This window comes from Megalops cyprinoides, chromosome 3, assembly GCF_013368585.1.
Source record: "Megalops cyprinoides isolate fMegCyp1 chromosome 3, fMegCyp1.pri, whole genome shotgun sequence".
NCBI lineage: Eukaryota > Metazoa > Chordata > Actinopteri > Elopiformes > Megalopidae > Megalops > Megalops cyprinoides.
Genome location: NC_050585.1, coordinates 50,500,469 through 50,528,018, shown reverse-complemented (window position 1 = coordinate 50,528,018; position 27,550 = coordinate 50,500,469). Strand labels below are relative to the sequence as shown.

Sequence of the window (27,550 nt, the reverse complement as noted above, 5' to 3'; positions counted from 1 at the left end):
GGGGCTTGAAAGCATAGCGTGCGGAGTCCAATGTGTACTAACACAGAGTAGTCTAAATGCATAAATGAAAATAATGAATTAGTTTACATTAAATTTGGCAATTTGCTCGTTCTATTTATGTTTTCGTGCTCTTGCGATCTATAACAAGGTGTCGCAAAACATGATTATCACTCCGTTGGTAATACGTTCCTCGAAAACATGAAGTTGCGGTGCGTCGGTTCAGCCACGAAACACCTGGATAGCTACTGTCCCAGCGTGTAGCGAATTTACGTGTGACGTGGGATGAGTTTGAGGGCAGGGGGTAGGGGCCAGTTGCCATCTGATAGCCGAGGGCGCACTGGAGACGTTGTAATATAAGGCAAGTCCAGACCAATCCCACAATGGATTTATGGCCATTGTCTCTCGAACTTCCTTGAGCATAGAATACCCAGTGTACAAGTGGTAAATTTTGTTATTAGTAAGCTACTGTTATTATTATAGATAAACGTTTCAATTATTACAATACACTCTCACCAAACTGGATTAGAAGACTTTCTACATTGGTAGACTTTTAAAAATACGCTTATCTGAAAATAATTTGACACCAGGTAAATGTAAAATAACGGACACTTGCTTCTTGAAAAACTGGCAATTTAGATATCGTTCAAAACCTGAAGGAATGAGAAATCATGGCCACCTTTTTCTGCGTTGATTAGACCTTCTGTTGGGAGTAGCGTTGCTCGAGTTGCAAATATGACCTCTTGAAGCTGACTGCCACTCAGCGCTGCGTGGGGTGGAAACCGCGGGATTTCTCAGCTGGCCCTAGGTAGGGGGCTCTCGGCCGGGTTTTGTTTTTTAGGTTTCAATTTGTATTACAACGTAAACAGAACAAAAGACTAAGCCGCTTTGGGGGATCAAACGGCCAACGAAAGCATGGGGCGATTATTAATGGACTGTGTAATGCGTATTGTAATGCGCAGGGCACAAGAGAAGAAGGAATGTAGGAGACGTAATCACAAAGTTGGGAAAAATGACTGTGCAATTAGGAAGAAGGAAGGATAAACTGAAAAAAAAAACAGGCATTTACAATCACAAGCTCGTTTCATCTCTGAGAGGGTCGAGTACTTTCTAATGACTCACCATAAATAGCTTTAAATTATTCAGAAGCCTGAAACAAACTGGAAAAAGAGAAAATTACCCATTGTGTGGAAGCCTGTTTCTGCCGTGAAAAATTGTTTTCTATGCCATAATAATGGAATGTATTTCCATTAATAAGACTTAATTGTTCATTACCATTATACCTCCCTACATAGTTCTGTTCCCCAGAATGTAGTCTCTTTTCGTGCTTAGTAATAGCAGCTACATTATACTGTAATAACTTGTAACTTGTAATAATGCTTAAGAAATGACAAATTATTTATGCCAAGCAACAGTGCAATCACTATATGTTACATCTCAACAATTTATTACAATAAGTCTTCCAATGATATTACTGTACATGGTCTGACACTATTGTTCATTTAACTTGAATGGATACACTTACGTTATATTGTGCTGGAAGTCGCTCTGGATAAGAATGCCTGCTAAATGCATGTTATGTAATGTAATGTAATACATAATATCTTACAAGCCATCATCCTGCCCTTAACCCCACACCAGCCTGACCACCAACTGTGTCTCCAGCTCGAAACACAGGCCTAACAAAACTCATACTGAGTAGTAAAGTACAGCAAGCAACCACTGCTCTGGCATAGTGACAGCGTGATCAGTGCGTTCCTTTTTCTTAACAGCTTGGATCTCGGTGTCTCCCGTGGCCCCCCCGCTCCACCTCCAGTGCCGCCGTTGTTACGCCCGTTCGCCCACGTCCCCGGCGTCCCTCGCAACCCTGCCATGGCTCCCTCTCTGGCGACCGCCTTCTCCCGCCGGTGGTGGATGGCAGTAACGGCGGTGATCGAGAACCTGCTGTTTTCCGCCGTCCTGCTGGGCTGGGGCTCCCTGCTTATCATGCTAAAGTCCGAGGGCTTCTACTCCTACCTGTGCACGGAGTCAGGTAACGCCGGCCTTCCTCGCACGGCTGAGGGGTTAGGGAAAGCTAAACACAGGGCCAGTGCTACGGGGGTGCTTAGGGGTGCACTGCACCCCCAGGCGGACCTCCGTGCACCCACGGTTGTCTCCTTGTATCCCGATGTCTACATAGTATTTATTACGGTTTTTTTAAGATATAACGTTTCGTGCCCTCCCGTGGATTGCAAGCGCGCCCCTCTGTATTTTCTCCTGGCGCCGAGCCTGGTTAAACAGGGAGCCGTGTCAGAGAACTACATGTGATACGGCATAGAACAGGGCACACAGGAAGTCTGTGAAGAAAAGAATGAAGGCAAGAAGGCCACATTATACAGCAGGATTTGGGGAAGCTATATCCAAAACATGCCAGGAAGAGTTTAAATTGAATTCAAACCAGCTGGCTTTGGGAAACACTGTGGGATACATACCTAAAACTGCCCAGTATCCAGCTGCTTAAATCCTTATTTGCTGACACCTTAATTAATTATAAATTTGCGAAAAAAAAATTGCTGGTCTTGCCCTAGACAGAAGGGAAGTTGAAATGTGGACACTGGTAATTTCACCGATGAGTTTGTAAATGGCAGAGTGAAGTAGAATCAAAGGACAGCTACATTTTCAAGAAGACCCATGGGAGCTTAGTGATGAATGGGTGCTCCATGCTTCACTGTAGCACCAATACTAGCAACAATCTTTATAGTTCACGTCAATATAATTATTTTTTACTTTATTATAATTGTTTAATGTGGTGGTGGGGCAAACAACCACCTTGAAAATATACAACTGTTCACGTACATGTCATATTGCTATACGGCATGAAATCGGTCATTTTTTACATACCACTGTGGCGATGTTGGATGATGTCCTTAACAACGCCTGCATTTTTGTCAGAAGTAGCACAATAAACTGATCTGCATATGCGTGCATACCTTCAGTTAAAATGGCACCATTCTGAGGTAACAAACTGCAAATTTCAAGATTTATATTTTTGCCAGTAGCTGCACCACCAGGTATCCTTCTCCTGGGCTTGTGTGTGAGTTGGCCACTGGCTGAAGCTGAATGGGGCTGGGCTTGATCAAGGCTGTGACGGGAAAGCCGGTGGGAAAACCTGGCTGAAGCCGGAGGTGGTGTTTGGTGCGTCATCAGTGTCTAGTCTTCAGTAGATGTCACATTTCAGATGGAACATTGAACTAAGGTCCCGACTCACTGTGATCAGTAATGAACCCCCGGATCCCGTAAGGAATGTTAACTCCAGTGTCCTGGTCACAATCCCAAACTATTTCCCTCGATCTGGTCACGTAATCGTGCCCCCAACACCCTGGCAACAGTTGATCGGTTACATAACCCCTGCATTCCCTACTCCTTCTGGTTTCCCAAAGTCGTCACTGAGCATGACAGACGACTTTACAGCTGACCTTTCTCGTCAAATAAAGGTTAATCATAAATATATAATGTATTGGGCTTTGCATGGCTCAGGAGATTGGCTTGACAGAGATGTAGATTCAGTGTAATTGAACAGTCACACATGCAAAGCTCCTTTCTTTCAGCCACAATGGGCATTATCTAAATTCCCTTTTGTGTGGAGGAAGAACATTATCAACTGAAAAGAAGACTGAGTGTATTGTGGGCTGTGTAGGTTTCATTAGCTGGCAGATTAATCACAGGTTGTGTGGAGGAGTGATTGTGGTTTAGCGCTTTAGACTGAGGGCTAGCAGCACTACCGCTGTGCTGTGTAATGAAGACCTGATGTCTGGCATCTTTGATGACATGCAACAAACTGGATGAAGTCCAAGCAGTTTAATGAAACAGCTCCAGTGCTAGTGGTAATGATAAATAATCTGGCTAGAGGGGGCGGCACGGTCAAGGAACAGGGCTTGTAACGGTAAATGTAATGTAAATGTAATGTAAATGTAAACCGAAAGGTTGCCGGTTTGATTGCCCACAGGGGCACTGCTCCTGTGCCCTTGGGCAAGGTACTTAACCCACAGTTGCCCCAGTAAATTATCCAGCTGTATAAGTGGATAACATTGTAAAAAAAAAAAGTTGCTCTGGATAAGAGCGTCTGCAAAATTCCAACAATGTAATGTAAAGCGATGAATAAAAGAGTTTAGTGGTGTCCCTTCGAGGAAAAAGAGGAACAGCTTGATGGTGGGCTGGTGGTGTGGTGGTGTCCGTCCAACAAACATGCAGTGTGGCAGAATTGTTAAAGAAGAGAGCCTTCCTTCTTCTTTGCAGGCAGGCTGTGCCTCTTCAGACAGGCTGTTAGTGAACAGCAGACCTTGGTTTGGAATTTGCATTAAAAGTCAGACCTTCTTTAGTACAAAGGAGGGACGGGGCCACGCGGGTCTCTTAACCAAATCAGGAAGACGAGCCAGTATGTGCAGCAGAGACTAAAGAAAGGACCGGGGGGAGGTGGGGGGGGGGGGTAGCTAATCTTTCTGGGAGATCTACTGACTCCTGGCACCCCCGTTTTCTTTGCTCCACCTGAGTGCCTGGTGGCTTGGATTCCAGATCTCAGGGGTTTGCATACCTCTGCCTTCCTTTCTCCTCTCCGGTCGAGCCTTTGTGAATCTTTTAGCCACGGGTGTGTTGCGTTACACTGTAAGAACGTTGCAACTGTTGGCTGCTGTCTCTCAGGGGCAGCCGGTTGTGAAGACACATCACTTGATTGAAGTCTGCGCACAATAAAGGCTTTATCAGTGAGCTTTGCGTGTTTGTTGGACAAAGTCCACACAGATACGGCTCAGCACTTATGGAGCTGTGTCCCCGCAGCTGAACAAGCGTTTTTTTCCTAATGGTTACTGAAAACCTGCTCAGGACTCTGAGAAGGGTGAGAGCTCAAGGGTGAGTTCATTCCCACAAACAGGGTAGGGGATGTTTGCTGTAGTGCACAACTCCTGCTCTATCATCAGAACCTCATTAGACATACAGCACTTTGCCTGCGGGTTGGGAAGTGGCATTGTAGCATAGTAAGAAAGGAGCAGGACTCGTAACCGAAAGGTTGCTGGTTCAATGGGGGTGCTGCTGCTGTACCCTTGGGCAAGGTACTTAACCCACAGTTGCCTCAGTAAATGTCCAGCTGTATAAACGGATAACATTGAAAAAACCTGTTATGGATGTAAGTGGCTCTGGATGAGAGCGTCTGCTAAATGCCAATGGGTCGATAGAACCAGGGTACCTCTAGACACTGTTCCAACAGACAACCCAAGTGTCTAGTGCCCATGTTTAGGGTCGAACCACAAGCACAAAGTAACAAATAGCCCAAACTGTGTTAGTAAAAGTGTCAACTCCTTGGAGTGCAAAGTGCATCGAGCTGCTAGGGTGTCCTTCCACCCCTCAGAGGTGAGAGTTGATATTGATCAGCTTTTTGAGTCGATATTGATCAGCTTTTCTCGCCAGGCGTAATGCCACAGAGAGGACAGGGGTGATCACAGCTCAGAGGGATTCTCAGTCCTCTGAATTCCAGATATCACAAAGAGCCTGAAATTAGGGGAGAGATAAAGAAGCAGCTCAAAGGACCACTCCGTTTGTGAAATGGAGGTCTACCTGCAAATAGTCACTCACTCAAACACACACACACACACACACACACACACACACACACACACACACAGACACAAGAACACACACAGACACACACACAGGTATGGTTATCAGTTCCTCATCTGAGGCTGTTAAACTCTCAAGTCAGGTAATCGTCTCTGTACCTGTAAGTGGAGCTGTTCGGAGAGAGGTTGTGGGGTAGTGGGATTTAGGGACTGCACCTGTGACCAAATGAGAGAGGGGTTGTTGTGATTACTCTGCAAAGACTGCTCAATGTCTTTTAGTTCACATATACATCGGTCAAAATTGGGTATATGTAGTGGTTATGAGGCCTGCTTGTGCCTCTGATCAGTGTGGTCAGTTTGGTCAGTGTGGTCGGTGTGATCAGTGTGGTCAGTGTGATTAGTGTGGTCAGTGTCATCAGTGTCATCAGTGTGATTAGTGTGATTAGTGTGGTCAGCGTGGTCAGTGTGATCAGTGTGATCAGTGTGGTCAGCATGGTCAGCGTGGTCAGTGTGATCAGTGTGGTCAGCGTGGTCAGTATCCAGGTCTGGCAGCTTTCACAGTCCCCTCCCCTCCAGCAGACCGGGTTTGCAGAAGTGCGTTTCCTGAAGTCTACAGCATGATGTAATGCCGGTGCACGTTTTCCAAAGCCTCCGGAGAAATGTCTTGGGACATTCTCTGAGACGTCACCTCAGGGGATAACGGAGAGAACGCTGTGGCATAAAGTCCTCTGATAAAAACTGGTTCATCTGAGGAGAGCGAGCTCTAAAGATAAGGAGATCTTGTGGGGGAGGAGGTGCATTCGCCCAAACATGATTTTGAGAAGCAGTGTGAGGCGGTGTAATCAGATTGGACAGTGCTAAATACTCATGATTTCCACAATAACCAATCACACGAGTAATGAGCAGACGTGATTTCTGTTTTTGTCTCTCTCTCTCTCTCTCCCTCTCTTTTTTTTTTTAAAAGGTTGGGTGAAAAGTAGTTTAGTTATCAGCATCACTTGACCAAGAGAAGCCATTGACTCAGCAGATACAGCAGAAGCCTTTGAACTGCCATATTCTGCCAGTTCAAAGCAGCACAGTGTCCTCCTGTTTCCTTATCAGATGTCAGAAACACATGCCAGGTATTAATTGGTAAAGCGGTTTAAGTGCTTTTATCACCCCCTTCATCTTTATTCTCAGTCTCTTACAGGATTTACCTCAATCAGAGCCACCCCCTGCTATCAGTCTTTGTCTGTCTTTCTCTCTCTGTCTCTTTGTCTCTTTTTTTTCCTTTCTCTTCCTCTCTACTGATCTTTACCATCCTCAGTACCTCCCACCTCACAATAACCCCTTCAACTACCAATTCAGTTTACACTACTGGCATCACAAGCATGTGTTACCAGCGCATTCATGCGAACAAATCAAACAGCAGTAACAAAATACAGCAATGTAAGGATACAGTAACAGCTATTCCTCCTAATGTAGAAAAAAAATCAAATATTACTAAAGAAATTAAACAGACAAAAATGATACAAATAAGTTGTAATGTCAAACTCCAACTGTAACGTATATAAGGTATGTGTGGGCTGCTTTAGTGGCCTTCACTGTACCTCCTGGCTATGGCAGATAAGTACATTCCTGGCTGCCAGCGTGTGTCCTTCCATTACCCCCTTCCCCCAGAAGCAAAGACAGTCTCTCCCTGTCCTCACATTGAGGAATTGTGAATAGATACGTGTTATTTTTGGGAAGGATGTGTCTCTTACTTCGTGGAACTTTTTATGTTTTGTGATGAAGCGCGGCTCTCTGTGGATCTCTTTGCAGGCTGTGATGTGGGCACAGCCTGGCCCCTCTAGGTAGCCTCTCTCTCCGCGTGAGGAAACTTGGCGGCTGGTCCGCTAGGGTGTGGCTGCCGATAGTGCCAAGTCACCGCTAAGCCTTTTTTTTTAATCAGGGTCTGCAAATGAGCGCCGGTTCACACCTGCGTGAGGTTGGTGGGCCGAACACTGACGGCGCTGGCTCATGTCGTGGCCGCGGCACTCCCCCGAGCGCCATAGTGAACATTCGTCTGTGAGGTTTGGCCTGGGGAAGGAGGTCAGGGGACGGCGCCTCACTGCACTCCGCTTTGGTAGCCTTCCTACGTCACCGCCCCCCCCCCCCCCCCCCCCCCCCCCGCGGAACTCCTCCTCCCCGGGCTTTTTGGCATGCGGACGGCAAACGCGTCACGGAATTCCACAGCAGGCCACGACACACTTTGACACATGCCGTCACCTGTCTGGCAGCAGGCTAGGGAAGGGCCCCACGTGTGTCAGCTAGCTGAGGTTGGCATGGCTCAGCAGGAGGCTGGCCTGTTAGCTTACGAAACGGTTTCGAGCGCCGTGCTGAAATGGTCCACCCTATATAGCATATGTCTGGGAGTTTGTAATTTGTGCGGGTGTGCGAATGGTGCAGCCCCTGGCGTACTGTCAGCAACTTTCTCCTTTTAATACCTGAAAAACTCTTTACTTCTCTTATTATTTAAGACTCCATTTCCCTTTTCTCAAGTTTTCATTTTTATTTCTCGCTCATTCCTCATTTTCTCGTTTTCTCACTGCTTTTATGTCTCTTTTAAAATCAGTTCTGCTGTTGTGATTTTGGCTGATAATGCTGTGTTCTACAGCAGTCACACACACACACATACACACACACACACAAACAAACAATTAAGAACCCCCATTGTGTCCTCTGGGGAAGAATATTTACCCTAAAATAAAATTCAAAGGACATTCGTTAGGACAGCAAACAGGCAGGGATTCCAAAAGACGTTAGCCCTTGCAGCATGTTGCATACAAGCAACTATGACATGACGATGGAAATCAACAAAAACAACAAAGAAATTTAATCTTCTGTTTTCATTGTAAGCAGTGCTGTCTCACATGGAAATGTTTTTAAAGATCTTTTTTGAAAGGGTTTGTTCTCTACATTAACATTACATTATTATGCTTAGTATTTTAGACAGCATTTTAAAGTAACTCAGTACTCTAGGATAATGATGTTAGACCATTCTTAACACTCAGTATAGACATCAAAGCAGTTGATTCAGAAAAGGTAGATTAAATGAAATGAAGATGATCACAGAAGATGATCAGCACTTAACAGAGTGGAGAGAGGAAAGACAAATTCTTTTTTAACATACAAATACCTAACAAAAATGAGCAAATGAGAAAAATTAAGGCTGTATATGTCTTGATTAGACTAGAAAGGTTCTGACACTGATATTATGATTTACAGAGTCATACGGTTAATTTACTTTCATCTACCTTACATATAGGTATAGTTTTTTTTTTTTTTAGTTTTGTCTGAAAGCTTCTAGAACACTTTGATGTCATCAGCAAAGACCATCAGAATGCTGGCTGCACTGTGTAACAGGGACACAGGAACACATTTCAAGACTGAATATCCAAAAACACTTAGAATAATGGAACTGATGTCAAATTACCAGTCTTAATGGCTTAGAGGAAACCGTGTTTTCTGACCCTACGTTACAGCAGTAAATAGTAAACATGTTAAGCAATTTTGAAAGCAAACGTAACACAAAGCACAAAAATACACACTGCACAGAATTAAAGATTGGGAAATTCCTAGTATTTAATTACGCAATATGCCATTCCTGGAAATAAGTGTTTGTATCAAAGGATTGTGGCTTTCTGGTTTTGGAGGCTGTGAAGAGAATAACAGAGTTTCTGAGAAACACTGCCGTGCTTCCACTTATTGATGTGCACACCATTCACAAGGAGTTGCTTCCTCTCACCCATCCCTGCATTTTAGTGCGTCTGGAGCGAAGTTCTACGGCCAGGCTGACATTTAGTTGCAAAGCAGATTATCTTGATGAGGGGAGAGGGTCATGGGGGCTTTGTTGAGTTTGAAGGATAAAGGGGTAGCCCGAGACAGCAACGAGAGTTACGATGAGGCCGAAAGGCTGGGTGGGGGGGGGGGGGGGGGTGGCGGCTGGGAACAAACACGTACAGGGCTAACAGTGCCCAGACCTTCACCGTTCCCAGATTTGCAACTGTGATGTTTGTACCAGACAGCGCTACCCCCCGTTCTGCGCTCTCTCTTCTTGAGCCAGCTCACAGTCTGTCGCATTTATTTTTCACACTGCACATATTAATAACAGTGTTACATCAATATAGACGCTCGTTAGTCGCTGCGTAATTTCGTTGTTGTTATCGTTTTTTTGTGGATTTCGCTGTTCACTGTAATCTGCCTCAGTATGTCCAGCTGAACGGTGAGGATCTCCCTGTACTCCACCGCTGCAGACTGCTGTACTTCCAGGTGACGTTCTAGCAAGGCACCCTCTGATGTGACTGACCTGTCGAAGAAAATTTACCCATGATTCTGTGCACCTGGCAGCCAGCACACGTTACAGTAAAATGCAGTGAGCGGGTTATGTAAGAGCTTGTAAATGGACTGGTATCAGATGTTCCAGCGGGACAATCAGGAGATAAACTATATTGCTGGCCTCTTTCTTATCATAAGCTCTTATCCATACGTACAGAACTATGCTGAGGTTTATTTGTGCCAAAGTCATGAAGTTTTGAGCTTACATAGCTATTTTTGCTTTTAAAACGTCAGAGTAGGGGTAAGGGTTGAATTTCTCCCTAACAGCACAGAACAAGACTGCAGGAAAGTAATTACAATACCTGCTTCCTCATTCTCCTCTGGCTGTGGTTCCCTCGTTTATGCGTGGGATCAAGATTGGTCAGCACATATTTGGAGTGTCTGTAGTATCAGTACTGGATTTCCAGGAATTGCTCGGGGGGGGTGGGGGGGGGGGGGTTGTGTAGGTCCCTGTTGTGTCAGGGGGCCGTGAATAAGGAGTGGGTGTTACTTCGTCAGGGGACTGCGGGCCAGGTTCACTGCTTTCATCACCAGGCCCCTGGGTGCTTTGCATGGCAATTTTTTCGCCCTTTCGCACCATCTCTCTCCCCACCTTCAGCACCTTCCTAGTACTTTGCTCCCTCCTGTTTCAGTCGGTGGGTAGGGTTGGAATATTTCATGAGCCAGTGTCAGCAGAAACGTTGCACGCTTGGCGGTGGATGGCGAAACTTCTTAGCAACTTTTTAGCATTTCTCCACATTTTCCTCTCCCATCTGCTGAGTGGTACAGGATGAAACTGACAGCTATGACGTCCTTTGGCAGACAAACCTAAATTTTGTCAGATGTAATGATCACGTCATTTTTATAATTATCCTAACTGTAAATTACGTGTCCGATGGTTGTTACTGTTACTGTTGCTGTTACTGTTATCTACTAATTTATATTCAAATTCAGTAATCAGTCAGCAATTGTTAGATGCAGCACAACAGACAATTGTGGTGGTCTGATGAGGGCTGTGCTCAGTGCCTCTGTGAGCACAGCGTTAAGTGTGCTAAGTGGAACATTTCGGTGTGCAGCTGTTCATGTGACCGTCCTGTTGACTCAGCACTGTTCGGCGCTCGAGTGTTCCTCTTGAAGACCCACTAATGACTCACTCTGGCTGGCCGCATTCACACGTACAGTCGGTTGACTGTACAATGTCAGCTTATTGCCGGTCTGAATGGCGGTCATGTCAACAGCGTTTTAAGGATGTCTCCCTCTCGGAGGATCACACTTATTTGTGGAACAGTAAATGAGGTGTGCTTTGTGCGGAGTCTGTTGAGCTGTGATTGGTCACATAGGCCTTGGCACGTGCTAGTGCACAGACCGGCCTGGCCCTGGCGGAAAGCTGAAACTCTTTATGGCATGGATGAGGAGGAGCCTTTTGCAGAAGAATGAACAATCCGAAGTGTTAAACTGTTAAACTATTGTGTACCCTGCTCTGTGCACCAGTTAGCAATTGATAGATGGGCTATTGATGTGGTGGAACATAGACAGCAGATATATTAACTCCCGTCTTATTGAGCAAGAGAGCCCGATGGACAGGAGAGAGAATACAGGGAGGAGAGGCGAACAGGGAAGGAAAATGTGTGTACAAGACAAGACAGACTCGGCATTCCAGTGAGCCACCGTTAAAATAAGCGCAATCGCAAAGAGACTCGTGACGTGCCTAATTCCAGATTGCACTGTCACATGCAGGCCCAGTGTTATTCTTACTTCCGGCTGTGTCGTGCTCACAGTGTAACAGAGTGCGAAACATTACGGGAAACGAGGCTTGGCGATATGAGGGTACTTATGTTGCACCCCCAGACAGACCTCAGTGCACCCCCAGTTGTCTCCTTATATCCTTATGTCTACATAGTATTTATTTTGTTTATTTAAGATATGACTTTTTGTGGCCCTCTGTATTTTCTCCTGGCACCGTGCCCATGTCCTTCTCTCACACATAGTGAAGGAAATTCGTCAGAGCAAAACAATCATTGATTGTCAGAGTACCATTGTCTCTGCAAGCTGCAAGCCCATGAATAAACCTCTCCTCTCTGTTCTCTCTCTCTGTCTCTGCCAGCGAACAGCTCAGTCCTGAACCACACGCAGCCTGCCCGGGCGCCAGCGGATGAAGACTACCCGGACTACTACGAGTCCGCCACGGACAACCAGCCCGCCGACGACCTCCTCCGCATGAACGGCTGGGTCATCTGCAAGGAACAGGACGAGATGCTGAACCTGGCCTTCACCATGGGCTCCTTCCTGCTCAGCGCCATCACGCTGCCCCTCGGCATCGTCATGGACAAGTATGGCCCGCGCAAGCTGAGGCTGCTCGGCAGGTGAGCGGGCCGGGAGGGGCAGCGAGGTGCGGTGATGAGTGATGAGATGCTGTGAGGCTCAGTGATGAGTGATGAGATGCTGTGAGGTGTGGTGATGAGTGATGAGATGCTGTGAGGGTCAGTGATGAGTGATGAGATGCTGAGAGGTGTGGTGATGAGTGATGAGATGCTGTGAGGTGTGGTGATGAGTGATGAGATGCTGTGAGTGTCAGTGATTAGTGATGAGATGCTGTGAGGGTCAGTGATTAGTGATGAGATGCTGTGAGTGTCAGTGATGAGTGATGAGATGCTGTGAGTGTCAGTGATTAGTGATGAGATGCTGTGAGGGTCAGTGATTAGTGATGAGATGCTGTGAGTGTCAGTGATGAGTGATGAGATGCTGTGAGTGTCAGTGATTAGTGATGAGATGCTGTGAGGGTCAGTGATGAGTGATGAGATGCTTAGTTCTGTGCTGTTGTGGGGTTCTGAGTTAAATACCTTGCCCAGGGGTACAGCAGCAGTGACCAAGTGAGGAATTGAACTGACAACCTTTCAGTTGTGCGCCTTGCCCCTTACCACTATGGTATACTGCTGCCACATGAGTGATTGAGTGTTAAGTGGTAAGGTGATGTAAGGTGTGTGTGTGGTGTTTTCTGCTGTCGCAAGTGATGAGACAGTGGTGTGGTGTAGTGGTTAAGGAGCAGGACTCGTAACTGATTCCCCACTGGGGAACTGCTGCTGTACCCCTGGGCAAGGTACTTAACCCAATGCTGCCTCAGTAAATATCCAGCTCTCTAACTGGATGTTTTGGGCAGTATTATGTTAATGTCCTTAAAAATTTCCTTTACTGTAATCTGACTTATTGTTATAAAATTATTTTATGTCATCATAGTGCCTGCTTTGGCCTGTCTTGCCTGCTGATTGCCTATGGAGCCAGTAACCCTGACGGTATGTGTCCGTAGTCTTCCTCCTGCTACAAGGCCCATTCAGAGCAGTCTGTCTGCATCTGTCACTCTGTGATCTGTCTCTCACCTGTTTGCTTTGGTGTGTTTGTGTTTAACCTTCTCTGTGTGCCCAGTTTTTCCTTCAATGTTTGTGATCTTCGTAATTCCCTCTGATCATCTCTCCTTGTGTCCCACACAGAGCTGTCCGTCCTCATCTTCATCGCTCTGGCTCTCAATGGCTTTGGAGGCATGTGCCTGACCTTCACATCTCTGACGGTGAGTGCCCGGCTCTCTCTTTCCCCGTGTGGGGGGGGGTGGGGGGGGGGGGAGCTGCTGCTCCAGCTTTTTATTATTTATTACCCATTACTCATACACTTCCTTCTCCGCCTCAAACAACAAACTAAAGAGATCTGTTAGCCCTTTCGTATGTACGGTCAAACCGGTGTGATTAGAACACTAGATTGGAAAAAAATCATAGCTAACGTTAGCTTTGAGGAAACAGTGATTTTATGTTAAAAAGTATAGCAAATGCGGCGATGAAAACTATGAGAAGCTTAGTAATGCTAATGAAACATAACGAACCATGTAACGTAACACACGCACTACATAGCATAAAATAAGTCACGTACAAAAGGGTTAATATTGCTGGAGAGTCCAATGTCTCAGCGATGTCACAGGTGTCATAGCAGTAGAATTCTTTGTACTCGCTTATATTGAAAACCCATCTCTTCCTGTTCAATAAACAACTGTTGGGTAAACAAGTGCAATCAGATGAATCTGAATTGCAGTTTTACATTTCAGGACCTCAACTTCCTGCTTGGGAAACCTTAAAACGCAAGAGCACAATGCCGTTCTTTTAATTCCGACAGTCACAACTCCCACCTCAAACCTGTGTTGTTCAGAGCGGCTTGATATCAAGTCACAAACATTAAACACACACACACACACACACACACTGCTGGTGCTGCACAGTAGTGCCAGGTTGTGTCCCGTGGCCTGGCTCTGCTGATCTTTAGCCCCGGTTGTTTCCGTTTGTTTGCTTTAGAATCTGCAGGTGCCTTTTCCAAGCCGCGGGTGCTTTATCGGCTGTTGATCTGCCATGCGTGAAATTGTGCTTGTGGGCATTCTCGTGCACATGTGTGCACGAGTGAGCGAGCGTTGGTTTCACGCTGGCTAGAATAACAGCACGCTCAAGACTGTTGGTACAGCGGAGGTTGTTTTTCTGCCGCACGGTAGATGTTGTTCAGTTTTCCGACACCTTATTTTTTCTGCTCTGGATGTATGTCATGCTCTACATTCCGCCTTGTTTCGGTCTGCCTGTCCTCCATTTCCCCCCTTCACACCCCACAGCTACTTGCATGACCTCTTTTTTTTTCCCATCACCCTCCCTGTCTCCAGCACGGATAAATGTGTAGAGAGGGGGAGAGAAAGAGGGAGAGGGAATGATGAGGAGGTCCTCTGACCTGCCTGGGCAGGTGTAACATACACAGCAGGGATGCTATAAGGCCTAGACTCGCTGTGACATCTAGAGCTTCTGTAAGAATTCAAGCTTCTCTAAGAACTGGAGCAGCTTGTATGTCCTTACACATTCAGCACCCTGGGGACAAGGGGGTATAGGTAAGGACAGAAGTGCGGGAGGAGAGAAGAGTGGAAGATGGTTGAGAAACATTGTAAGGCCGTTGGGGGCGGGGAGAACAAGGGAGGACAAGGTGTGAGAGAGGTGAAACTGTACATTCACAGGGCCACACTATCCACCCCCCTCAGTCCTCTCTATATGCTGAAATTCAGCAGGCCTCTCCTATTTACAGCTCTGTCTCGTAGCTCGCATTACCATCTCTAACTGCAGCGTTGTCTCTGACACATTACTCCTCCCTCTCATCTGTCACTGTCAGACCTCATTGTTTCTCTTGGCTGGTGAATCTTTTTTAGCCGGCGTCCGTCTCAACCGAGCTGTTTACCATCAGAGACGAGAAAAGTCCTCTGTTTGAATATTTGCATGTTTTTGTTTGCTGAGCTGAAGTTTTCAGAAATTCAGGGGGGGTGTGGGGGGAGAGAAAGAGAGAGAGAGAGGGAGAGAGAGAGGGAAAGAGAGAGAGAGAGAGGGAGAGAGAGGGAGAAAGAGAGAGAGAGAGAGAGGGAGAAAGAGAGAGAGAGGGAGAGAGAGAGAGAGAAGTGAAGAATTGAGAATGAAGAAGGATGAAATTGAACACATAAAATTGATGATGAAAGTATTTATTTATATCTTTATGTATGTGGGAGTGTGTCATATACATGTATTTATTTTGTCTGGTTAGTTTATCGTTAGTTGATTTTATGAAAGCCTGTGCAAATATGGATGCGTGTCCTTAGCTTTGGTCTCGCCGCTCTTGTTGTGTGCGATTATAGTCCTTGCCATGCTGTATTACATACAAGGGTTTTGGGCTGTGGTCAAAGCTAGCCATTTGCACAGGGCAAGCTGCTGACCGAAGCTAATTGCTGTGTGTCCGATGGAGCTGGGTGGAGTTGAGCTCAAAGTCACGGCAACTGCCACCAGGGTTGCTGCCTGATGACTAATTTCGTGCCTTGATTTTGTCGAGCCCAGATTGTGCTGGTCAGGACCGGTTCAAGTCAGCTGCTGTAAAGCGGTTGACTGAAGTCTGCCATCGCACACAATTCTTCTCTGTCTCCCTCTTTTCTCTCACTCTCCCGTCCAGTCCTTTCCCTCGCTTCCGTGTCTCTGTCTCTTTCAAACTGTCAGAGAAGTTCACCCTCCTTTCTTTCCCTTCTGTCTCCCCGGCTCTCCTCTGGAACGGTCGTGTTTATCACAGACTGTCGCCAGTCTGTCGATTAATGCACTGAATATTCTCCAGGTCCAATATTTGTGAGGACTCTCTCTTTCTCTCTCTCTCTCGTCTCATCTTCCTCTTCTGCGTTACGTAAGAACCACAGTTGTTGAACAGCAAGTGATCCATGAAAATTGCCCACAATCCCAGAAAGACAAACAGCTATTTCACCATAGTTAGCCGTCCCCGGGTCCTCTGCTCAGTGCAGGGTGCAGCAGCAGTTACTGTGCCATGTCAGGTGAGCATTCTCTCTCTTCCGTGTCCCTTCAGAAAGGACAAAGCTGGTTAATCATTAGCCCCATCAGCAAGGCTCATTACTCTTCCATGGCCCCCGTGTGCGGTCACACCTGGAAATATGGCCACACGGCAGAGCACAAGACGCACACACATACCTGGAAAACGGGCCTCACCGTAGCTTACGGCACACCCAGATACACGTGCATACACACTCTCTTTCTCACACACACACATGTGCACACATCCAGAAAACAAGTGGCATCACAGAGTACAAGACACTCACAGACAGAAATGCACACATACACACATATATTTTGCTCACAAGATTAAAAACGTGTGAGTGGGAGTCTTGGTAATCTTGACTGTAGAATAAGGTCAGAGGTTCGAAGTAGGGCTGGGGCAGTGCTGTTGTACTCTGGAGCAAAGTTCTCAAATTAAATATGCTTAATGCAAGCTTCGTAAGGGCATTAATGACAGTATTTATTATTTTCTGAGCAGATACGTAAAACACCGCAGCCAAAAACCCAAAAGCTTTTTATTCTGCCCTCTTTTCGGGTGAACAGCACTATGTACAGTAGGAGACACATCCTGTACCGCTGAAACCGCATTTTTGCATTAAGGGACCGCCTGAGTGCACTGTACATCCAGAACAGCAGCTTTCTTAACTTCAACTAGTGCTAGAACTGCTGATTTTCTTTTTAGGTTTTAATTTTTTCCTTTTTTCCTTTGCCAAATAGGTCTTCTGTTGACGTGCAAGACCCCACACACTTACATAATAAAACACTTGTAGTTGCTCAGCCAGTCATACTCATAAACAGGGCTTTCCAGATCAGTTCATAGAGAGACACAAATGGGGGTGGGGGGTGGGTGATTATTATTATTATTATTATAATTGCCTTGTTGGTTGTTTGTCTCTCTGGACAACCTCTGTCCCAATTAGAGGCGTAATGAGTGGTGGTCGGTGTGGGATGAAGGGAGAGAGCTCATTCCTCTCTTTAACAAGCTCCCTGTCTGGGCTGGAGGAGAGTGAGGGATGGATGGAGACGGGGAGAGGGGGAATGAGGAACGTGGGGAGACATGGTGTATTTGGATATACTCCCACCAGTACCTATGCTAGCGACAGACACATGACACATGATGCTTTGCAATGTTCTTTTTTTCCACTGCGGTCAGATTTGTTTCTGTGTGTAAATATGTGCCTCGTTATTTTTTTGGGGAAATATTTTTAGGTTGAGAGTAGCACACCTCACTTGATTAATGGTGCTTACCACCCCTACCAAGCCCCCCACTCCCCCGCTCACCCAGCTACCACTTCAGCTTCAGTGAAAGTTGTTTACTTTTGTCAGCTTGGTACAGGCTGTGCTTTTTGTCTTCGAGCTCAAAAAGGGAAACGCACTGTTTTGGCGCTCTGTTTGGGCCATTCTCTCTCACTTACCTAATGCTAGCCTGTCAACATCAAAAGTCTTGTCGCTAACCTTCCCACACGCCGCTTTAATCCCTGCCTACACATTCCACCCGTGGCTGTTTTTTCAGTTCCCACAAAGCTGGCAAAAGCCGGGGTGTGTTTTTCGTGCCACATGCTGCGGAATTACTGCCAGCAGAGGGCGCCACCCTGGGGAACTTTCTCCCGGAGATTTGCAAAGGCCCGAGTGAAGCACAGAATGCGTGAACAGACTGTAAGAGTAGAGGTGAATACTAAGTACTGTACTTGGCGGCAGTGTAGCATAGTGGAGCAGGGCTCGTACCCGAAAGGTTGCTAGTTCAATTCCCCACGGGGGCACTGCTGCTGTACCCTTGGGCAAGATTCTTAGCCCAGAATTGCCTCAGTAAATATCCAGCTGTATAAATGGATAACACTGTAAAAACCTGTGAATGATGTAAGTCGCTCTGGATAAGAGCGTCTGCTAAATGCCAGTAATGTAATGTAATGCTGTAACGGGATTTCTCTCTCTCTCTCTCTCTCCCTCCAGCTGCCCAACATGTTTGGCGATCTTCGCTCCACCTTCATCGCTCTTATGATCGGGTCCTACGCCTCCTCCGCCGTCACCTTCCCTGGCATCAAGGTGCAGAACGCTGCCACTGGCACGCCTCAGTAAACCTCCATTTCTCAGTGTCCAGTTCAGCCAGTTTCTTGACGTGCTCACATTCACTGGTATTATGCTCACACTCACTGGTCTGGGAGTGTTGTTAGCCTGGTCTGACACTGTTGCTCATTTAAATTGAATGGATACGCATGTCCTGTTGTTGCTGGAAGTCACTCTGGGTTAAGAGCGTCTGCTAAATGCATGTAATATAATGTAATATAATGATATAGAAGAATTCTGTGTCATTTTGTGAGGGCAACTCACCTGGACTGTAAAACGGAGTTATGAGTCTGAGTCAGTCAGCTGTGGGGGCTGACGGTTTGAATCCGTTCCTGCCTCTCAGGTGATCTATGACCTGGGCGTGACCTTCATCACCATCCTGCTGGTGTGGGCGGGCGGTGCCGGCCTTGTCTACATCAACTGCTTCTTCAACTGGCCGCTGGAGCCCTTCCCCGGGCCAGAGGACATGGACTACACGTGAGTGACGCAAAAGCAGTAACACGCATAGCACGATAACACATGTCCACCTGCACATGCACACGTGTTCAAGCAGGCACACGCACACACACAGGCACACACACGCACTCACAAACACACACATTCAGTCACACACACAGTCTCTCTCTCTCTCTCTCTCTCACACACACAGGCACACACACGCACTCACAAACACACACATTCAGTCACACACACAGTCTCTCTCTCTCTCTCTCTCTCACACACACACACACACACGCACTCACAAACACACACATTCAGTCACACACACAGTCTCTCTCTCTCTCTCTCTCTCACACACACACACACACACTCACAGGCACACACACGCACTCATAAACACACACATTCAGTCACACACACAGTCTCTCTCTCTCTCTCTCTCTCTCACACACACACAGGCACACACAGACTTGCATGCATGCACAGCACACAAACTTGTTCAGACACACACTCACTCTGACATACCCACACACAATTTCACACAGGCACACAGACAGAAACATAGTTCCCTTGGCCATAGATGTTGAATGACATGGCCAGACAAAGCATTCTATCTTCTGAGCAGTTCAAATCCCTTCCTTCTACAGCCTGGGGTATGAAAACCATGATGTGATAAAAGCAGTTCCTTTCATAAACCCAGAGGGCAATTCCAGCCACATATGGCCAGCCACAGTTTTATTGCTATGGTTCTGACGCTGAAACTCAAACAGCTGTCATTTGTTGTCATTTGTTGTGCAGGGCCTCCTGTTCACAACCTGCAAACAAAAAGTGTCCGTTTTTTATGACTAACATTTTTTATTTCTCTTTTATAGACGATACAGAATAGTATGCACTTCAAAATCAGCCAAAGTGTCCATTTTTTTGCTGTCATTACAAGGAGATATGTCCGCTCTTGCTCATTAATATATGGAAAACATATCCCCTTTTAATGTAATCGCAGCAGAGCTGAACGTTGAGCCGGCATTCTTTCCGGGGATAAATGCATTTTCCGTATGTAGCGTGCGCTCCGCCGGCGATGTCCGCGCGGTGTGTGGCGAGGGCAGGGAGCGTGGCAGCCTCCTGGGGCTGTTTGCAGTGCGCAGCCCTCTGGGATTAAAACCCGCTTAACTCTGCTGCCCCCGCTGTCTCCTCTGCTGTAGACCCGGGAGTGTAACGGTAACCTCTCCCTCTCATTTTCCCTTACTCCCTCCCTCCCTCTTTCCCTCTTTCCTTCTCTCCCTCTCTTTCTCCCTCTTGTTTTCCCTCTTTCCCTCCCTTTCTCCCTTCCTCTCTCTCTCGCTCTTTCCTGCTTTCCCTCTTCCTCCCTCTCTCTCTCTCTCCCTCTCCCTCCCTCTCTACCTCTCGCTTTCCCTCTTCCTCCCTCTCTCTCTCTCTTCCTCCCTCTCTCTCTCTCCCTCTCCCTCCCTCTCTACCTCTCGCTTTCCCTCTTCCTCCCTCTCTCTCTCTCTCCCTCCCTCTCTACCTCTCACCCTCTCCCTCCCTCTCTACCTCTCGCTTTCCCTCTTCCTCCCTCTCTCTCTCTCCCTCTCCCTCCCTCTCTACCTCTCGCTTTCCCTCTTCCTCCCTCTCTCTCTCTCCCTCTCCCTCCCTCTCTACCTCTCGCTTTCCCTCTTCCTCCCTCTCTCTCTCTCCCTCTTGCTTTTCCTCTCTCCCCCCCACCCGTTTTTCTCTCCCTCTGTCTGTCCCTCCAGTGTGAAGATCAAGTTCAGCTGGCTAGGCTTCGACCACAAGATCACGGGCAAGCAGTTCTACCGGCAGGTGACCACCGTGGGGCGCCGTCTGAGCGCGGGCAACTCCATCAAGCACAAGGAGCTGACGTCGCAGGAGGGCCACAAGCTCTGCCTCTCCACTATGGACCTGGAGGTCAAGTGCAAGTCCGAGGAGGAGTGTAAGAGTCTACCTGCGGCCGATCGCTCAGTGACTGAGCACACCTGTATTAAACTAACCCACCTAACCCACTCTCTGTCTCTCTCTCTCTCTCTCTCTCACAGCTCCGTCCTTCATGCAAAGCCTCCTAAGTCCCATCTTCATCCTCTGTTTGGTCACCATGTCAATCACCCAGCTCCGCCTCATCTTCTACATGGGAGCCATGAACAACATTCTGGAGTCCCTGTCAGACGGAGACCTCAACACAGGTGGGTGTGAGGGAGAGAGTGAGGGAGAGGAAGAGACAGAGGAAGGGGGGGAGTGAGGGAGAGAGTGAGGCAGAGTGAGGGAGAGAGAGAGAGATAGAGAGAGAGAGAGAGAGAGAGAGAGAGAGAGAGAGAGAGAGAGAGAGAGAGAGAGAGAGAGAGCATGTGCATGTTTAAGAAGGTCTGTGTGTGCGCATTTGATTGAAAGTGTGCGTTTGAGAGCGGGTGTTTGAAAGTGAGAGAAGGTAATAAGGTTAGGTGTCTGCCTTTGTTGGTATGTCAACTGATCTGTATGTGAATAAGACAAGCTTGGGAGAATAGTACAATCGGCTACACTCTTTTTTCGGAAAAATAAAGGTCCTCGTCTGTGGCTTTTTACTCCTTTAAATGTAAGACCCTGATGTATGTGAAGTATGATTATTCAGTGCGTGTCTCATCATCTTTGGTGCTATGATGTATTCTTGAATGACTTTACGGGTTGAATCAAGGGGTCCACTCCGCAGCCTTTAAAAGTAGAGGCGCATTGCTAATTTCTCCTGATGTCTCCCCCCTTCCCCCCTGTCTCCCCTTTCCTTTCTCGTGCTTTTCAGTGGAGAGGATGGAAGTTGGTAAGGCTACCGGTAGATAGAACAAAGCGCTTAGAGAAACAATAGCCTCTTTGTACGCAGCCTTTTCTAGTACTCATGGCTTCCTCTCTCTGCCTCTCATTCATTGGGTAATCTTTAACCATCACCCTAACCTCCCTCTGGACTGCATATTTGACACTGTTCTGACCCCATGGATAACCCACTCATCACGGCCACTCTTGTTTCGGCCATGTAGCAAAGCAAACTCACAAGAACAAAAGGAACACTGATACGTCAGTCAAAGTAGTGCTGTAGTGTTATCTCTCATTAACCACTCAGTTACTGTATTAACAAAATCCATGAGTTAACATCTCTTTTTATCTCTCTCTCTCCCCCTCTCCCTCTCCCTCTCTCTCTCTCTCTCCCCCTCTCCCTCTCCCTCTCCCTCCCTCCCCCCCTCTCCCTCTCTCTCCCTCTCCCTCTCCCTCTCTCTCTTTCGCAGTGAGTCTGTACTCCTCCATCTTCGGTGTGCTGCAGCTCCTGTGTCTGATGACCACGCCCGTCATCGGCTGCATCATGGATTGGAAACTGAAGGACTGTGAAGATGCGGATTCAGACGAGAAGGAGGCCAGCAAGTGAGTCCCTGTTCCGTACGGACGCGCGCTCCGTTACTCCGGCCAGAGTTCCTCTCTGAGTCCCTGCTCCGTACGGACGCGCGCTCTGCTACTCCGGCCGGAGTTCCTCTCTGAGTCCGTGCTCCGTACGGACGCGCGCTCCGCTACTCCGGCCGGAGTTCCTCCCTGTGACCCTGTTTGCCTGGTATCCATCCCACCCATTAGCCTTCTGCTGTAAGAAACTCCAGATGGTCAGGCCTGGTCACAACCAGGCCTCAAAGACCTGTTGAGGTCCAGTCCAAATTCCTGTACCTATAAGCATTGAATATGTGTATAAAATGTTGTATGTAATTTATATTGTGCAACGTAAAAAACTCATTAAGTGACGATGAAGCTAGTAAGATTAATATTAATGTGTTGATTCACAATGATATAATGGAGACCTTTCGGGACAGCAAGAACGTGAAGGCAGCAAATGGAAATGTAATTTTAATTTGTTAAATAATATAATTTGTTACCCCGATTCGCCAGGGATCAGCCGCAACCAAAGCGCCGTGACCGACAAATCCAGAAGGTGACCAATGCCACGCGGGCCTTCTTCATCACCAACCTGCTGCTGGTCGCTTTCGGAGTCACCTGCCTGGTGTCCAACCTTCCTCTTCAGGTAAGTGCGCATACTCATCACCTCTACTCAGTCAAAGTCCTGTGCCAAACATGGCCACAGCATACAGGTATGTGACTCGTGAAAGGTCTTTGCTTTGAGAGACAAGTTAATATCATTGGGTTTAATGAGAGACATTGGTGTCACAAAGCACTGACTTCAGTAGTAAACTCCTTAGTCATAGAAAAGTGCTGCCACCTAGTGGCTGTTTTTTTTTTTTTAAAAAACCCTGCTGCCATTTCAAGTGGGTTTTAAATCAGCTTACAGCACATTAAACACAGAGCTCTTTTAAGAAAATACACAGTGCTGCCAAAGGAGTTGTACACACATGTTTGACTTGAGTGGTTCTCCTTCTTGCTTTTTTCCCTCTCCAGATTCTGTCCTTCGTGCTGCACACGGTCGTACGAGGGTTCATCCACTCCGCCGCAGGCGGGCTATACGCCGCAGTGTAAGTGTGATCCGTGTGTTAGACAAACAGCAGATTCATTTTGCAGATATTTGAATCGTTACGGTTTGTGAGGAGGTGTTAAGCTCCTTCTGTGGCACAACAAGACATGTGAAATTAGAGACATGACCACAATTTTTAAGATTTCAGAACATCACACATTTACAGTTATGTGAATTATGAAATGCATATACAATTATGCAATCACATTATCAATGATTTTATATATTGTACATATATGATTCCATTGTCATATTACATATTTAAAATATTTACACATTTAACATGAAAGCATATGTTTACTATATACAAAATATTCACAAGGGGGCGCTCTTGCCTTAGTGCCAAAGTGATATTTATTTGTTTGGCAGACATTATATAGTCCATATTTTACATTTATACAGCTGGGTATTTACTGAAGTTAAGTGCCTTGCAAATGAGTACAATAGGCCACCAGGGAGCTGTACCTGCAATCACTATACTTAATCACTATACCCTGCTGCTGACTGCCAAACAAAACCAAATCAAACCCAAGGCCATGATGTTACACCGATTAACTTCCTAACTAAGTAATTCTAATGTTTTAAATAATGTTTTAAATAATGTGTTTTAATTTATGTTTTAATAAAGTAAAATACTTTTAAAACATATTATGTAATGCATTTAACATTTTTATGATGCTTAATATTTAAAATCCAATAATATTTTAATATGTACTATTTTAATAACCTGGAAATATATATTTTAAGTTCTTAAACTATTTAGGTATTTGCAGACATAATTTCCAGAGGTTTTAATGTTGTAGGAAGTGGAAATTCAGAGTAAAAGAGACTGTGTGAATGCGTTCTCAGTAATTCAGTCTCTGTAGAGAAGACTGTATGAATATGTTCTGAGTAACTCAGTCTCTGTAAAGAGGACTGCGTGAATCTGTAAATGACTGTGCTCTGAGCCACTCTGTCTGAGTGTCAGTAGATTCACCGGGTGTTACTCTGTGGTGTATAAGGTGACCTCTCTCTGCAGGTATCCCTCGTCGCAGTTCGGCAGTCTGACGGGGATGCACTCGCTGGTCAGCGCTCTTTTCGCCCTGCTTCAGCAGCCCCTGTTCATGGCCATGATGGGCCCTCTGGAGGGAGATCCTCTCTGGGTACGACTGCTCATACACACACATATTCACACTCGCACACGTACTCAGACTCACACACACGCACACGTACACATAGACACAGACACAGACAAGCATATACACATGGACACACTCACACAAGCACACCCTCACATTCACACCTAAATATTTGTATAAACACACACAGACTTACGCTCATGCATGTCCATACACACTCACAAGACAACTTGTGTTGTAAAAAGTGCTATACAAATAAAAATGAATTGAATTGAATTGAATTGAATTATGCACACACACACACACACACACACACACACACACACACACACACACACACACACACACTCACAAGCACACACACTCACAAGCACACTCAAACACACACAGATGCACACTTACACACACACACACACACACACACACACTGCTCACAAAAAAATATTCATCACCCAGTCAGCATGTCACATCGAAAGCTGTTATTTTTCAGCTATTTTTCGGCATTTTTCACAGTAATTGTTCATTTCATGCAGAACTTTCATATCAAAAACACTGGTGCACAGCTGCTCATTATCACTTTTCTCCCACAACATATCGGATCTTCACATGTTTATGAACGCATTGGTATTTGGTCCTGCAGTGACTTGATTCAGACTGTTGTCTGTTTAAAGCCTCAAACTCCCATGAGCCTCCTCTCTTCCGTGCAGGTGAACGTGGGTCTGCTGGTTCTCAGCATTCTGGGATTCTGCCTGCCCCTCTACCTGCTGTGTTTCCGCCAGCAGCTGATCCGCAAGAAGCAGGAGCGTGACGAAGATGCCAAGATCTACCTGAAGATCAACGGGAGCAGCAAACACGAGGCCTTTGTTTAGGGAGAGAGACAGGGGGTGAGAGGGAGAGGGAGACGGGAAGAAGACTTAAAGTAACTGCAGAGTGACTTTATGTCCCTTCCTTCCCTTCCCACGGTACTTGTGTTCAGAAGATACTCTCACGCGTTTAACGACACCGATTCTTGGCCTTACCCACCTCTGCGCAAGATGGACAACACATTCATTGTCGCCTCGCACAGAATGACACGTACGCCCGACACAACTGTGACACGAAATGTGATGTTCAACGCACACACATGTGCACGCACACGCACACACACACACACACACACACATACATACACACACACACACACACACACACACACACACACACACACACAGAAACATAGACAAATACACACACACACACAGAAACACAAACTAATACAGTCCCCAACAAACCGTCTGCACTTATGATCACCCTCAGAATGCGGACACAAAAAATTACTTTCTCTAGCACCGTGTATCTCTACATTTACACACATACTCTCACACTCACGCACTCATACGGACACCACACACATCCATTTATACACACACACAGACACACACACTCTCTCTCTCACACACACACACTTACACTCATTCGCCTCCCTGTTGAGAGGTGCGCTGACGGACTGGTAATGTTGTCATGGAGACTCACAACCCATGAACTGATACGTGGTCTTAAAAGAAGACGCGGGATGGAGAGGAAGAAGGGGCTTCCTGCCTTCTGTCCTCCACATTCTGTCATTTCCGACACTTTCCCCATGCCCCTGGGAGTGCTGAAGCATGTCCTGAAAGAAAGACCAGAGGAGGTCTTTGCTGCTGGACAAGAGAAAAAAAAACAGTCAAATTACAATTTTACACTTTTCAGAAGATCTGGGAGAATTCTTCACTGCCAGCATTTTTTTAACCATGTCTAACCCAAGTAAAAGGAGGCCGATGCCTCAGCCGAATCGGCCAATCAGGACGTCTCACCTGCAGATGTCATCTCAATCAAACCCTCTCTTGGTTTGGTCAACATTTCACTAGCATGATGATCCGTTTAAGGGACTTTCTTATTAAAGTATTTATTTTCCTTAGTTTTTTGTGGTCATAAAATTTTATCACTTAGTTTTCCTCACACATAAGGTTAAAAAATTGAATAGATAACACAAAGAGGTTTCATTTGGGTTTTTTTTAAATGCCCAAATGAAAAAGAAATCTGTTTTTTTAAAATATATGGTGCTAAGTAACAACTGTAATAAGGAGAATGGTGGATGTTTGTTTGGCATGAGACCTCTTGCTGTGAAGGAGATAGAGTGAGTGAGTGTCACGATGACAGTCTGACTGCCTGTGAGTTTCAGCTCACCATAACATACACAGCAAAGGCCAGCACTCCTAACTGCAGTGAGACTCTGTGGCAGGAATGCTGTCATGCAGGGTTTTCAGGTCTGTTGTTAGGGAGAGGTTGGGGTGAAGGCCCTGACCAAGGCAAAGCTGTCAGGCATCTTACCGGGTCTGTTGAGATGGCCATTCCCCTTTGATGGTGCCTGTGTATTTGCCCATGCCCTCCACACTCGGGTACAGTCTCCTTCCACTCAACAGCCCTCTTTCCAGTCCCACTTCCACAGCTTAAAACCTCTCTCGGCAATAAACTCTTTCAACAGACAGAGGCAGAGTAGGGGAGAGAGAGGGGGAGGAGAGCGAGGGAGTACAAATTCCAGGAGCTCAGAGTTTGCATCACAGTAAACTGACCCTGGGCCTTAAATAATTTCAGTCATCCCCGTGTTGAGAGCCTCTGTGAGCCGGTGTGACAGGAACTGTACATGGTGCGAGGAGACAGGTTGGGACAGAGAAGGAGTCTCTGCCTCCTTCTGACCTCCAGCACGGCAGAGCACACACACAGGACCACAGAAAATCTGGTTTTATTAGCGCTGGCGTGAAATTGAAGGGGAGGGCCGAACCAGTGTGCCTCCACCTGTCCTCAGCCTCCCCCCTCCCCCCTCTCTGCTCCATCCCAAAGCTCCTTCCTTCACAGCAGTTTCGCGCTCTCTATGTGGTCCTCCTCCAAGCTAGCTGAAGCCCTGACTGCCGCTCACAACGGGCGGAGACCCGGAGGGCATGCCAGTATTAGTGATGTGGAATAACAAGTGGCCAGTCAGCAAGTTAATCAGTTAACTACTGCAGTTAATCGGGTGACCCTTAGCCCAGACGCCGGATGTTTATGAATTGGGAGTCTCGCTTTGGTCCCATCCACCATATAAAGGTTTCTGTGCCACATTTAATTTTTTATTTGCCTTGTGTTCTTCTTATTAATGGAGCAGATGTT

At 46.6% G+C, this 27,550-nt stretch overlaps 1 protein-coding gene across 1 annotated transcript; it reads left to right on the top strand.

The window, feature by feature from the left end:
• Window positions 1–1,772: 1,772 nt before the first annotated feature.
• Window positions 1,773–25,568, top strand: LOC118774975 (large neutral amino acids transporter small subunit 4-like). Its single transcript, XM_036524621.1, has 13 exons — window positions 1,773–2,029; window positions 12,025–12,283; window positions 13,155–13,210; window positions 13,406–13,482; window positions 18,236–18,328; window positions 18,693–18,826; window positions 20,542–20,738; window positions 20,842–20,985; window positions 22,051–22,183; window positions 22,694–22,826; window positions 23,198–23,271; window positions 24,289–24,412; window positions 25,096–25,568. The coding sequence occupies exons 1-13, from the start codon at window positions 1,870–1,872 to the stop codon at window positions 25,255–25,257; spliced, it is 1,746 nt and encodes a 581-aa protein (XP_036380514.1). The 5' UTR covers window positions 1,773–1,869; the 3' UTR covers window positions 25,258–25,568.
• Window positions 25,569–27,550: the final 1,982 nt, after the last annotated feature.